The 14,890-nt window shown below is 47.7% G+C and overlaps 1 protein-coding gene across 1 annotated transcript in view; it reads right to left on the minus strand.

Annotated features, from left to right (window-relative positions):
• The window catches only part of LOC147123443 (urea transporter 2-like), a 183,486-nt gene that overhangs the window by 136,100 nt on the left and 32,496 nt on the right, over positions 1-14,890 (minus strand). Inside the window, exon 3 of the mRNA XM_085966031.1 lies at positions 3,982-4,171. Within this exon, the coding sequence (XP_085822157.1) occupies positions 3,982-4,171 (190 nt within the window). The remainder of the gene's footprint in view (positions 1-3,981; positions 4,172-14,890) is intronic.

Consider the following 14,890-nt stretch of genomic DNA (forward strand, 5'->3'; position numbering starts at 1 on the left):
CACATTGGACCCACCAGTCACCTGAGAACTCATTTTTAGTGTGGAAGCAAGTCATCCTCGGTTCCGAGGGACTGCCTAAGAAGAAGTAGTATAGTGATATCGTACTAGACTAACTAATCCTGATGTTATCAGTTTAAACCCAACCACAGGAAGCTGTGAAGCTGACTTCAATAAAGCTTGTAATTTGTGAGCAAGTACCAAAACAAAATAACCATGAAAGATTCTATTTTGTTAAAAAAAAAACTGTTTTCATTCATGTCCTTCAGGGAAGTAAAACTGCCACCCCTAACCCGTTAGGCTTATATGTGATTCTTAATGCCCTCTAAGTGGCTTGGTAAAACATTCAGTTGTATCTCCGATTCCTTATCTACATGTTGCCTCTCAGTGACATCATCTGAAGACATGATGCCAGGTTCCACACGTATGCTGATGCCACCCAGCTCTACCACTTCACCACCTCGACTGACCCCACCACTGCTTCTGTGTTTTCTGACATCTAATCCTGGATTAGTCGCAATTTCCTCCAATTAAAAATCTCAGGTGACTGGTGAGTCCAATGTGGGACCTACAGCCTTTGTCTTCGGCCTCCACCACAAACTCCTTTCCCTCGTTACTGATTTCTTCCCCCATCCCAAACCATTGATTCAGGCTGAACCAGACTGTTTTCAAACTAAGCTAAAGGAGTGCTCCTGCTGGCCCAACCAGGAAAAGTTGGGCCTCCTCTCCCCCAAGCTTCCCATCACCCAACCATCCCCCTCCCATCACCTCTCCAGCTGCAATTGGCCTGGACACCCCTCCTGCCTGACTTACCTGACTGGGGACTGTTCTCTTGGCTCACCAACGGTGTCCAGCTCCAAGCACAATTCCCACCCGCTGGCCATGACGTCACTCCTGCCGGTTTTGGGCGGAACATTGATCAGCTGCCACCCATTCTCCGGAAACTCCAACTTATGCAAAATGCAACTGCCCATACCCTGCCTGTAATAATTTATGGTGTGGAGATGCCGGAGTTGGACTGGGGTGGACAAATGTAAGAAGTCACACAACACCAGGTTATAGTCCAACAGCTTTATTTGAAATCACAAGCTTTCGGAGCGCTGCTCCTTCTTCAGGTGAAGTGGAGAAATGCATAAAGGTGGGGTCACAAGGGGTCAAATATTGCAGATGCTGGGGTCTGTATGAAAAACAAAAAAACAGACAAAAAACATTTTTTTGGCTGGAAATCACAGCAGGTCCGGCCGCATCTGTGTAGAGAGAACAAGCCAATGTCGACTCGAGTCTGGATGACCCTGCATCAGGTGGGGTTACATGTAGCGTGACATGAACCCAAGATCTCGGTTGAGGCCGTCCTCATGGGTGCGGAACTTGGCTATCAGTTTCTGCTCGACGATTTTGCGTTGTCGTGTGTCTCGAAGGCCACCTTGGAGAATGCTTACCCGAAGATCGGAGGCTGAATGTCCTTGACTGCTGAAGTGTTCCCCGACTGGGAGGGAACACTCCTGCCTGGTGATTGTTGCGCGGTGTCCGTTCATCCGTTGTCACAGTGTCTGCATGGTGTCGCCGATGTACCATGCTCCGGGGCATCCTTTCCTGCAACGTATGAGGTAGACAACGTTGGCCGAGTCACATGAGTATGTACCATGTACCTGGTGGGTGGTGTCCTCACGTGTGATGATGGTATCTGTGTTGATGATCTGACATGTCTTGCAGAGGTTGCTGTGGCAGGGTTGTGTGGTGTCGTGGTCGCTGTTCTCCTGAAAGCTGGGTAATTTGCTGCGAACGATGGTCTGTTTGAGGTTAGGCGGCTGTTTGAAAGCGAGTAGTGGAGGCGTGGGGATGGCCTTAGCGAGGTGTTCGTCGTCATCGATGACATGTTGAAGGCTGCGAAGAACATGGCGTAGTTTCTCCGCTCTGGGGAAGTACTGGACGACGTAGGGTACTCTGTTGGTTGTGTCCCATGTTTGTCTTCTGAGGAGGTCTATGCGATTTTTCGCTACAAATTTGGAGATATTACATCCAATTCCCTCGTCCAGATCATTAATATATATTGTGAACAGCTGGGGTCCTAGGACCAATCCTTGCGGTACCCCACTAGTCACTGCCTGCCACTCGGAAAACGACCTGTTTATTCCAACTCTTTGCTTTCTGTCTGCCAACCAGTTCTCTATCCAAGTCAATACCTTGCCCCCGATCCCATGTGCCTTAATTTTGCACGCTAACCTCTTATGTGGGACCTTATCGAAAGCCTTCTGAAAGTCCAAATATACCACATCCACTGGTACTCCCTTATCTATTTTACCAGTTACATCCTCAAAAAATTCCATTAGATTAGTCAAGCATGATTTACCTTTTGTAAATCCATGTTGACTTTGTCCGATTCTGTCACTGCTTACCAAGTGCTCTGCTATTACATCTTTTATAATAGATTCTAGCATTTTCCCCACTTCCGATGTCAGGCTTACCGGTCTATAATTCCCCGCTTTTTCTCTACCACCTTTTTTGAATAGTGGGGTAACATTAGCTACCCTCCAATCCATGGGTACTGTTCCAGAGTCTATCGAGTTCTGGAAGGTGACCAGCAATGCATCTACTATTTCTAGGGCCACTTCCTTAAGTACCCTGGGATGTAGATTATCAGGCCCTGGGGATTTATCGGCCTTCAGTCCCATCAATTTCCTAACACCATTTCCCTACAAATACTGATTTCTTTCAGTTCCACCCTTTCCTCAGGCCCTATGTTCCCCGGCATCTCTGGGAGGTTATTTGTGTCCTCCTTTGTGAAGACAGAACCAAAGTATGAATTTAGTTGGTCTGCCACTTCTTTGTTTCCCATTATAAATTCCCCTGATTCTGACTGTAAGGGACCTATGCTTGACTTCACCAATCTTTTTCTCTTCACATATCTATAAAAGCTTTTACAGTCAGTTTTTATGTTCCCTGCTAGCTTACTCTCATATTCTACTTTCCCTTTCTTAATTAATTAATCCCTTTGTCCTCCTTTGTCCACTAGTTCGGCCCCAGCTGGGCACCACATTTTAGGAAGGATGTGAAGGCTTTGGAGAGGGTACAGAAGAGATTTACTAGAATGGTTCCAGGGATTAGAGATTACAGTTACATGAATAGACTGGAAAAGCTGAGGTTGTTCTCCTTAGAGAAGAGAAGGCTAAGAGGAAATTTGATAGAGTTGTTTAAAATCATGAAAGGTTTAGGTAGAGTAAATAAAGAGAAATGGTTTCTAATGGCTGAAGGGTTGATAACCAGAGGGCACCGATTTAAGGTGATTGGCAAAAGGAAAAACCTTTTTACGCAGCGAGTGGTTAGGATTTGGAATGCACTGCCTGATAGGGTGGTGGAAACAGATTCAGTAGTAGCCTTCAAAAGGGAACTGGATATATACTTGAGGGAGAAAAAATTGCAGGGATATGGGGAACGAGCCGGGGAGTGGGACTTTCTGGATTGCTCTTCGAAAGAGCCGGCGCAAACTCGATGGGCCGAATGGTCTCCTTCTATGTTCTACTTTTCTATGATTCTACGATTAAAGCCCACCTCAACTTTTAGTCACTCCTTTAATTTCTCCTTTAGCTTGGCCTTGGTTATTCCATACACCTTTGTAAAACACTTTGGGATGTTTCTCTATCTTAAAGACACTATAATAAATGCAAGTTGTTGTTGTTCATGGACCTCCTCAATACAGCTCATAAGAGTAAAATACATTAGTTGGTGGAAACATCTCAGCAATCTTCCAGAATGGCTAGATCGTGTTCTCAGTTGTCAAATTTATTGTTTAACAAAACTACAAAATATAATTTTAGAATGATAAATATTCCCATGGAATTTGGTGACTATGCTCAACACTATCTTGCAGTATAAACACTAGTCCCATATATACAGTGGAAAACATCACAAACATTAAAAGCATTTCAATGCCTTTTTCAAAAAATGATTTTTAAAATCAAATGTATATTACCACAGCACATTTACCTGTTCTGACTGAGCAAAAGTGCTGCCAGAGTCGAGAACACTGTTCCCACGAAGCCATTCAGTGCCCACCATGGATTCTGTACAATCAACCCGGCCAAAATAATAATTCCGCTCAATGAATTGTTGACAAACATCACCTGAGCAATTCCACGTAAGTTCCAGTCAATAAATAGAAAGATAATGTTCTGCTCTGCAATGTTTTCAAAAAAAATAATTAGAGCATCCATTATGTGTGCTTCTAATGCACCTGTGACATTCATGTTTGTGCACATGAATAACCTACATACCAATACTTCAATTAACAAGGTAAAGTGCAATCAAAAATGGGGCATGTTTGCTACTATTGGAAACTAAAAACATTGCAAATTGGAATAAACAAAACCAAACTGTTGGCTTCATGTTTAGCATAGACTAAATACATTGGCCCTGAATTTGCAGACGGTATGACGGCAAACTGTCAGAGTACGCTGTCATACCACCTTTGAAACTGACCACAAGTTTGGGATTTCCACATACGCTTGCGCATTTTCTCATTCTGCCATATTAAAATCCTGTTAAAATAAAGTGGATTGCTTAAAAACCTGTGAAGGATTTTGAGTGGATCCCACCACCAAACACATGTTCCCCTCCCCTCCCCTTTCTGCATTCAAAAGGGACCATTCCCTGTGTGACACCCTGGTCCACTCCTCAATCACCCCAACACCCCCTCTCCTTCCTACAGAACCTTCCCTTACAAGCACAAGAGATGCAACACCTGTCCTTTTACTTCCTCCCTTCCCACCGTCCAGGGCTCCAAATACTCCTTCCAGGTGAAAGAGTGATTTACTTGTACTTCTTTCAATTTAGTATACTGTATTCGCTGCTCACGATGCGGTCTCCTCTACATTGAGGAGACCAAATGCAGTTTGGATGACCGCTTTGCGAAACACCTCTGTTCAGTCCGCAAGCGTGACATCAAGTTTCCGTTCGCCTGTCACTTGAATTCTCCGCACCACTCCCAGACCTTCCCTTTTGTTCTTTCCTCCCCTCCCCCCTTTCCCTGCCTCTGCACTTGCTTAAAACCTGTTATATCTCTAACCTTTTTCAGTTCTGACGATAGGCCATCGACCTGAAACATTTGTTGCTCCCTCCACAGATGCTGCCTGACCTGCTGAGTATTTCCAGCATTTTCTGTTTGTATTAAGGATTTTGAGCTTTTTAATATAGACTTTTTGGTGTTTGCTCAAGGAGGACTAAATAAGGCCTCTGGAGTGGGAACTCTCAAGGAGACTCTCAACGGGAACCATGAGATGGATAAAGGAATGGACATGAAACCCTGGATTAGCAGGGTGAATACTTTTTAAAAAAGCATAATAGGTTAACGTATGTACAGAAAATGAGGATAACTTATGTGCAGCCTAAGAAAACAAAAGAAAATTACAGGTAGGCTAATTTGTGATCAATAGCCTACCAAGGAACGGATCGTTTGTAACAAAACATCAATTGAGCAAAGGCTTCTGGGCCATAATTGTTAGCTTGACCAAGATCGAAAAGCATCATGGACTTGTTTAATCTGAAGCTGCTTTGGGAAAGTATGTGCAGCAGACTCACTGAAAACTGCTGTACTGTTCAAGGATACTTATTCATTTTGCTAACAGCGAAACATAAGGAAACAAAAACCAAATTGCTGCTAAAACCACGAGGAATGGGAAAAAAACACCAACATATTCTGCCCAGCAACAGACAGGAAAAGGTATAAATCATGCAGGGCTGCAATGATTTTTCAAGAGACCACAAGCAGCATTCAAGGAAGATGTTGAAGAAGAATTAATCTCCTCAACTCTCCTAGAACAAGGGCCAAATCACCCTTGATTCGGAGTTGTGTGCCCCAGGATAATGTTGTGTAGCTTCATTACCTGTAAAGACTGTCATGTCTTAATGTCAATAAAAATTGTTTATAACGTTTAAAATCATTCCTGAGTCTTAGTTAATTCTTGACCTTTCTGGCCCACTAAAAGAGAAAACCGTACACCTGTGTATGCAGCAACACAGTGTACATGAATGATGGCGAGGAAAAAACCCGTCAAGGTAAGTACTACAAAAACCATTAAGAGGGAGGGTAGATCTATTGAGAAGCAGTGAACTGGTTGAAACTGGGAAAGTGCTGCACAGCACAAATAGGAAGTGGTGACTAAATACTTCAGGTTAGACTTTCAACTTGATTTCAGTGGAAATGAAAACCGGGCAGTTTTACAATATGCGGCTGATTCGCAACGCCAGTATTACACCAGTTGAAAATCTACCCCTTTGTCTCTTATTTTGTATTTCCAGTGGGCTTTCACCATGCTTTGGGATTCAGCATCACCAAAGCTAGAGGAAGTTTTCCAGCTAATCTGACTCACTCTAACTAAAACAGGATGGTTAGGTTCTCAATAGTGCATCAATGAACCTCATATGGCCATTTAAGCTCCAGGTGAAACAGCGATTTACTTGTACTTCTTTCAATTTAGTGTACTGTATTCACTGCTCATGTTGCGGTCTCCTCTACATTGGGGAGACCAAACACAGATTGATTGACCGCTTTGCAGAACGGGGGAGTCCAGAACCAGGGGTCACAATCTAAGGATAAGAGGTAAGCCATTTAGGACAGAGGTGAGGAAGAATTTCTTCACCCAGAGAGTGATGAACCTGTGGAATTCTCGACCACAGAAGGCAGTTGAGGACAATTCATTAAATATATTCAAGAAGGAGTTAGATATATTTCTTAAGGCTAAAGGGATCAAGGGACATGGGGAGAAATCAGGGACAGGGTACTGAATTTGGATGATCAGCCATGATCTCATTAAATGGCGGAGCAGGCTCGAGGGGCCGAATGGCCTACTCCTGCTCCTATCTTCTATGTTTCTATGTAACACCTCCACTTAGTCCGCAAGCGTGACCCCAAGCTTCTATAAATAAAGGAGATTCCATTCAGTCATTGTATATCTTCTATATATATAAAAGGATATGTCTGTCTGTCTGTCTCTCTGTCTGTCTCTCTGTCTGTCTGTCTCTCTGTCTGTCTCTCTGGCCGGCTATACAATCAAAAGTTATAGAGCGTACCTACACATATGTTATATCAAAAGAAAGCTCATCATTAGGGGACTCTTGTAGGCATATTTACTTTTTGCTCAGACAAAAATTGTACAGACGGTATCCAAAAAACGTTCACAATTCCTCTCATTATCCGCTCATTTGCATCGAGTGGGGGCGGGTTCATTGTGTGTGCGGGCGGGCCATCCTACAGTTGAGTGACGTGATGATTGACCAATCCTACAGTTCAGTGACTTGACGGTTGACCAATCGGTGCGTGTGTGGGCGGGCCTTATCATTCTGAACTGAGATGATTCGCCGCCATCTTGATTCCAAACTTTTCATTTCTTTTTCCCACTTTCTGCGTGTTTCTTTTCAAATCTACATTTCCAGCAAAAAAAAAGTTGCTTTTAAAACACAAATTGTTTTTAAAAAAAGTTAATTAATTTGTAAATCTTTTCTCTAACATCTAGAATTTTCCTACCTTTCACCGTTTTTCCCGGCCTGTAAGCCTGGGCCTCTGTTGCCCAGCCACGCCCGAGCTAGGCACCACCCGTCGCGCTCAACAAGCGGCTCGCAATTGCCGCCATCTTTGTGAAGGCTGGAGGGGGCGGGCCTGAGCCGAGCGTCGCCACCGCCGCCATCTTAGTAAAGGCGGGTGGGGCAGGAGTCAGCGCGCGCGACTTGAGTCCGGCCGGACCTCACGCGGTAGGTTGTGCGGCGGCGTCTCTCTCTCTGCTCTTGAAGCCGGCTCAGGTGGGGGGCGGGGCTCGGGAGATCGGGGTTCGGCAGATCGGGGCTCGGGGGGGGGCGGGGCTCGTGAGATCGGACCTCGGGAGATCGGGGGGGGGGCGAGCCTCCGGAGATGGGGGGGCGGGGCTCGGGAGATCGGAGATTGGGCCTCGGGAGATCGGCGCTCGGGAGATCGGGGGGGGGGCGGGGCTCGGGAGATCGGGCCTCGTGAGATCGGGCCTCGGGAGGGCGGGGCTCGGGGGAGAGGGTCTGCTGGCTCCCCACTCCCTTTCTCCCCCCTCCTTCCCCCACCTCCCCCTCCCCTCCCCTCCCCCCTCTCCCCCCTCCTCCCCTCCTCCCTCCCCTCCTCCTCCCCCCTCCCCCTCCCCCCCTCCTCCCCCCTCCCCCCTTCCCCTCCTCCCCATCTCCTCACCCCCCCCTTTCCCCCCTCCTTCCCCCCTCCCCTCCCTTCCCCCTCCCCCCTTCCCCCCAGTCGCGCTCTCTCTTCCCCCGTCGCTCTCTCTTCCCCCCAGTCGCGCTCTCTCTTCCCCCCAGTCGCGCTCTCTCTTCCCCCCAGTCGCTCTCTCTCCCTCTCTCTTCCAACAACAACATGCCCTCAAAAATCCCTCGGCACCGCCGGGCACCTCAGCGAGTATCTTATATGTCAGCATGTGCACTGTAATGTATGTAATGTATATATACCTTAAGGGAGAGAACTACTTTTTACAGCTCCTGTATACTGTAGTACCGGCAGTGACCACACCTGTATATAAACCCTGAGTAGTGATCTGTACAGTTAGTTCTAGAGTAACCCTCATTCAGTAAACACCTGTTGAATTGTTCCCTGCAGTCTGTTGTCTGATTATTGAAGGACACAACATTAAGATACACGGACATAACATTGGCGATGAGATAGATTTGAACCTACCTGCAATGCTGCATCACCTCCCAGGGATTCGCTCCTGGAGAACAGTGGAAGAAGGTCGAGTCCAGAAGCACGGGCATCGACCACGGGCAACCGCCCAGTCATCCAGCGGAGATTTGAGCATCGCAGGGGAGGCTGTCGAGAGCCAGGCTTGGCTTTCCAGTCACGGTGGTCCAGCGAAATGGGCTGGCTACAGGTACTGCGCAGACACTTCCCGGACAGCAGCGGGCTAGAGCCTGACCGAGCGGCACAGAAAAAGGCCGAGCAGCGTCGACGGGGGAGAGAGACGAGAGAGAGCAGAGCGCAGCCGGTGTTCAAGGGCCGAGCACCGTCAACGGGGGAGAGAGGCACGCAGGAAAACACGAGGCGCTGCCATTGCCATGAGGACCGTAGAGAGCGCGTTGGCAGCAGCGCAGGAGCAGCGCACAAAACCCACAGGGCGTCGCCATTTGCTACGAGGACCGCCGAGAGCGGCATTGGCAGCAGCGCGGGAGACGCCATTTTAAGCCGCAGCGGGGAAGAAAGGAAAGCGCGGGAGATGCCATTTTAAGCCAGTCTAACCACACCCAAAAATGCCGAAGAGTGGCAGTATCACAACGTTCGACAATGAAGTCGAAGATTGGACGACATATGTCGAACGCATACAAGTATACTGCAAGGCGAATGAAGTGCCAGATGACAAGAAAGCACTGGTATTGTTGAATTTAATGGGTGCAAAAACGTATGGCTTACTACGAAGCCGAGTAACCCCAGAGAAGCCAGTAGGAAAGGATTTTGAAAACATAGTGTCAATCCTACAGGACCACTTAAACCCCACACCGCTGCTGATAGCAGAAAGATTTAAGTTTCACAAAAGGAACCAGCATAAAGATGAAAGTAATGCTGAGTATTTAACGGAACTGCGCAAACTATCGAAACACTGCCAGTTTGGAACGGGACTAGCAGATACTTTAAGGGATAAGTTTGTGTGTGGGCTTCAAAGTGAAGGAACCCAGAAACGGCTTCTATCAGAAAAGGATCTTACGCTGGACAAGGCTTTCAGCATTGCAGTATCACACGAAGCAGCAGCACGGGGCGCTGCAGAGATACAACGGAGACTGCAAGAATATGGCACAAATGAAACGTCATACGGAACAGTGAAGTGCTATCGCTGCGGCAGAACAACACACGACCATAATGATTGCTGGTTCAAGGACAAAGTGTGCAGACAGTGTGGAAAAGTAGGACACATAGCAAGAGTCTGCAGGTCGGGAAAGAAAACCAGCAGCAAGAAATCTCCACAGGAGAAGTACAAGAAGGTACGTAAGGTGACGGAGAGTAGTTCAGATGAACAGAAGAGTGATACAGACTCCGGAAGCAAGGAGCTGGGTTGTCTGAAACTACATAATGTGATCAAAACGGAGGATCACCAAACTATCTGGGTCACGCTCAAGATAGCAGGAGTCCAAGTGAAAATGGAATTGGACACAGGATTAGCCCTACCTGTCATAAACTGAAGGGACTACAAGCGGCTATTCTCACATATACCCTTGAGAGATACAAAGATTGTCTTGAAGACGTACACGGGGCAAAAAGTCTACCCCAAAGGAAAAATAATGGTGAACGTTATATATAACGGCAAGGAAACACCAAAAATGGACCTATATGTATTGCCAGATGGAGGACCACCACTACTAGGACGTGAATGGATCCGGAAGATACAGCTAGATTGGCATTCCATAAAAGCACTGACTGTAGATGCCAAAAAGGATGACGACGTCACACCTGGACGACTGTCAAAAATGCTAACTGATGCACAAGAAGTGTTCCAGCAGGGACTCAGAACACTAAAAGGCATAACAGGAACGATCAAAATAGAGGAAAATGCAAGCCCAAAGTTTTTTAAGGCCAGACCGGTACCTTATGCGATCCGCTCAGCCGTCGAAGCAGAGCTGGAAGGTTTGGAACATTCAGGAGTACTGTCCAAAGTGGACTGGAGCGAGTGGGCTACACCCATCGTTCCTGTAATGAAGAGGTCGTTGAGTAATACGCCTGGGGAACCAAAGAAGGTTCGCATCTGTGGGGACTTTAAGGTGACAGTGAACCCAGTCCTTCACACTGTACAATATCCGCTTCCGCGGACTGAAGATATTTTCGCCTCGCTATCTGGAGGGAAACGCTTCACTAAGATTGATCTGGCCCAGGCGTACCTGCAAATGGAGGTAGAAGAAGCCTCGAAACAGTACCTCACGATCAACACTCATAAAGGTCCCTACCATTACAACCGGCTGGTGTTCGGGGTAGCATCAGCTCCGACTATTTGGCAAAGGGCAATGGAACAAGTCCTGCAAGGGATTTCAGGGACCCAGTGTTATTTGGACGACATCCTGGTCACGGGCGAAAATGACAGTGATCACCTCGCCAACCTGGAGCAGGTGCTCACTAGATTGAAGGAATATGGGCTCCGAGCTAATCGCCAGAAATGCGAGTTTTTCCAGAAGCAGATCTCGTATTGTGGCCATGTTATTGATAAAGAGGGGTTACATAAGTCCCCTGAAAAGATTGAGGCAGTAGTCAAGGCTCCAGCACCGGAAAATGTGTCACAACTGAGGTCGTTCCTCGGGCTGGTGAACTACTACCATAAGTTCTTGCCGAATTTGTCTACCGTACTACACCCACTGAACACCCTACTGCAAACGGGGGTACCATGGAAGTGGAGTGACGAATGTAAACAAGCTTTCCAGAAGAGCAAAGCATTGATCACATCAAAAGAGGTGTTGGCTCATTTCAACACAGCACTACCAATTCGGTTGGCGTGTGATGCATCACCTATGGCATTGGAGCGGTGCTGTCGCACAAATTCCCGGACGGCTCGGAGAGGCCAGTAGCCTTTGCGTCTCGGTCATTAACCTCAGCCGAGCGTAACTACGCCCAGATTGACAGGCAGGCCCTCAGCCTAGTGTGGGGAGTGAAAAAGTTCAATCACTATCTGCACGGGCAGAAGTTCACCTTGCTGACTGACCACCAACCACTTGTCTCCATCTTTAATCCAAAGAAGGGCGTTCCGGTGTTGACTGCGCAATGGCTACAAAGATGGTCCCTTTTTCTAGGGGCGCACCAATATGAAATCGAGTATAAGGGTACAAAACAGCATGGAAACGCTGATGGGCTATCACGCCTGCCACTGCCTACTGCGGAGGAAGCACCAGCAGTGGATCCTGTCAAAATATTTCATTCGACTATAATTGAATGCTTGCCAGTAACTAATGCTGGTATAGAGAAGGAAACCCGAAATGACCCGACACTGTCTCGGGTATATGATTTGACGGTGAAGGGATGGCCAGTACATGGCAACTCACTGTTGCCAGCATTCTCATCCAGAAGAGAACAGCTGTCAGTATGCCAGGGGACCTTGATGTGTGGATCCCGAGTGGTAATTCCACCCAAGTTAAGGGAAAGAGTGCTCAATGAGCTTCACGAAGGTCATCTGGGAGGGGTGAAAATGAAAAGCCTTGCTAGGGCTTATGTGTGGTGGCCGGGGATCGATCAGCAAATCGAGGACCTGACAAAGAGCTGCTCAGGATGCCAGAAGGTCCAAAATGCACCACCACATGCCCCTCTACATCCATGGGAGTGGCCCTCATCTCCATGGCAACGGGTGCATATTGATTTTGCTGGTCCATTCATGGACTCAATGTTTTTAATAGCCGTGGATGCGCTCTCAAAATGGCCTGAGGTGATCAAAATGTCCTCCACCACCACGGAGAAAACTATTGCAGTCCTACGGACCATTTTTACCAGGAACGGCTTGCCAGAGCAGATTTGCTCTGATAACGGACCACAGTTTGTGTCCGAAGAGTTTCAAACATTTATGAAAAGGAATGGGATAAGGCATTACACATCCGCCCCATATTATCCAGCCACAAATGGATTGGCTGAGAGGTTCGTACAAACCTTTAAAAAAGCAGTAAATGCCATGTGCGATGACGACATTCCACTGCAGCATAAGGTGGACAATTTCCTGTTAGCCTACAGAAATGCGACACATGCAGTCACCAACCAGGCCCCGGCCATGATGTTCTTTAACCGAAGGTTGAGATCTCGTCTGGATTTGCTCAGACCAAATGTACGAAGAGATGTTGAGAGTAAGCAATTCCAGCACATCAATGAGAAGCCGACAAGGAGCTTCAATGTAGGGCAACCAGTCTTGGCCCGCGACTACCGAACAGAGAAATGGCAACCAGGAACGATATGCACACGGCAGGGGCCACTAATGTACACAGTGGATGTTGGGGAGAACATTGTGAGACGCCATGCTGACCAGATCCTAGAGTCACAGGAACGAGTCAACCCCATGTCTCGGCCATACGTACCTGGTGAGGAACCCGACGTACAGGTCGCATCTACCTCAGAAACAATAGCATTGGAAGCTGAGGAATTAACTGACGACAGGGTGCTAGAATCACCTCCGCACCAAGAGTGAGACACTCGGGAAAGGCGTTATCCAGAAAGAATCAGGAAGCCTCCCCAGAGACTGAATATATGGATGGACTATTTTCATATAACATTGTTGTAATGAAACCTGTTTGTCTTGATCCTGTATTCGTTTTGCACTCATGTATATTACCCTCCCCCACTGTGTATAGTTTAACTTCCTCTTTCCCGACTAACCTGGGAGGTTCCAGGTCTTGGCTCTTGGCTCCGCCCCGACTTCTCTTACATAAAGATCCCAGGATCTGTATGACTCATTCCTGTGAACCAGTCGGCGTGTTGAGATGTTAGCTCTGATCTTAGTGATTAAAAGCCAACTTGTTTAAGTCTATAACTTCTAGTTTTGTGGTTATTGAAGGCCCATCAATTTTAATCACTAAAGAATACTAGGATGGATCGACTCCTAAAACCAGAGCGTCTGGACTTGGATCCACATTCTGCTGAAGCATCAAATCAATTTGGACACTGGCTCAAATGCTTCGAACTCTTTGCGGGGGCCTCATCCGCTAGCGAGGTAGATAAACTGAGTCTACTGACTACTCGCGTAAGTCATCGGACTTATTCGTTCATCCGGGACGCCACCTCTTACACGGATGCCATCACTATCCTGAAGGCCCAATACCAGAGGCCGGTAAACGAAGTGTATGCCAGGCATCTGCTGGCTACACGCAGGCAGCGACCAGAGGAATCAATGGATGATTTCTTACAGGGCCTAAAGGACCTGGTCCGGGACTGTAACTGCAAGGCCGTGACGGCCAACGCGTACTCTGATGAATTGGTCCGCGATTCCTTCATCACGGGCCTCAAATCGAATTATATCCGGCAGAGACTGCTGGAGAAGGAGGTCCTGGACTTACAAAAGGCAGTGGCCACTGCGCGATCGCTGGACGTGGCCCAGAAAAACTCTGACTCTTATTCTTCCGGCCATGCAGCCCTCACCGCCTCATGCGCGCCGAGGGGGCTGCCATCTTGGAATCAGCCATCTTCCCATACAGGTCTCAGACCAGCTCTACGCCGCTGGAGTCCCCACACAGAAGTTCACCCAGGAGTCCTACTACAGCGGCAATGTCTCGAGGCCCGAAATGCTACTTCTGCGGCCAGGCCAAGCACCCCAGACAACGAAGCCCAGCGAAGGACGCTACATGCTTCAAATGTAAGAAAAAGGGGCATTTAACAAAGTCTGCAGGGGGAATCCGATTTCCAACTCCGTCACCGCCTCGTGCGTGCCGTGCGGGCCGCCATCTTGGGATCCGCCATCTTTTCCTGACTCAACGGCCGCCCAGGGCCCAACAGTGGCTTCGATCATGGTGGATCAATCCAGGCCACACCCGTTGACAAAATCCATGATGGACATACAGGTAAACGGGAATTTAACGAAATGTTTAATTGACTGTGGGAGTACCGAGAGTTTTATCCACCCTAGCCTGGTACGGCGGCACTCATTAACGGTAACCCCTACACGGAGCAGAATTGCTATGGCTGCTAAGCCCCACACTTCGGACATTTTGGGCTACTGTGTGGTAACACTGACTGTAAAAGGCACGGACTACAAGGATTTTAAACTCCTCGTGATGCCAGAACTCTGTGTTAATGTAATCTTGGGCCTGGACTTCCAGTGCCACCACGAAAGTGTCACGCTAGCATATGGCGGGTCCCAGCCGCCACTCACAGTCTGTGGCCTATCAACCTTAAAAATCAGCCCGCCCTCTTTATTCGCTAATCTCGCTCCGA

The sequence above is a fragment of the Somniosus microcephalus genome, chromosome 2, assembly GCF_052327205.1.
Source record: "Somniosus microcephalus isolate GS21.2 chromosome 2, FLI_Smic_1.0, whole genome shotgun sequence".
NCBI classification, from domain to species: Eukaryota; Metazoa; Chordata; class Chondrichthyes; order Squaliformes; family Somniosidae; genus Somniosus; species Somniosus microcephalus.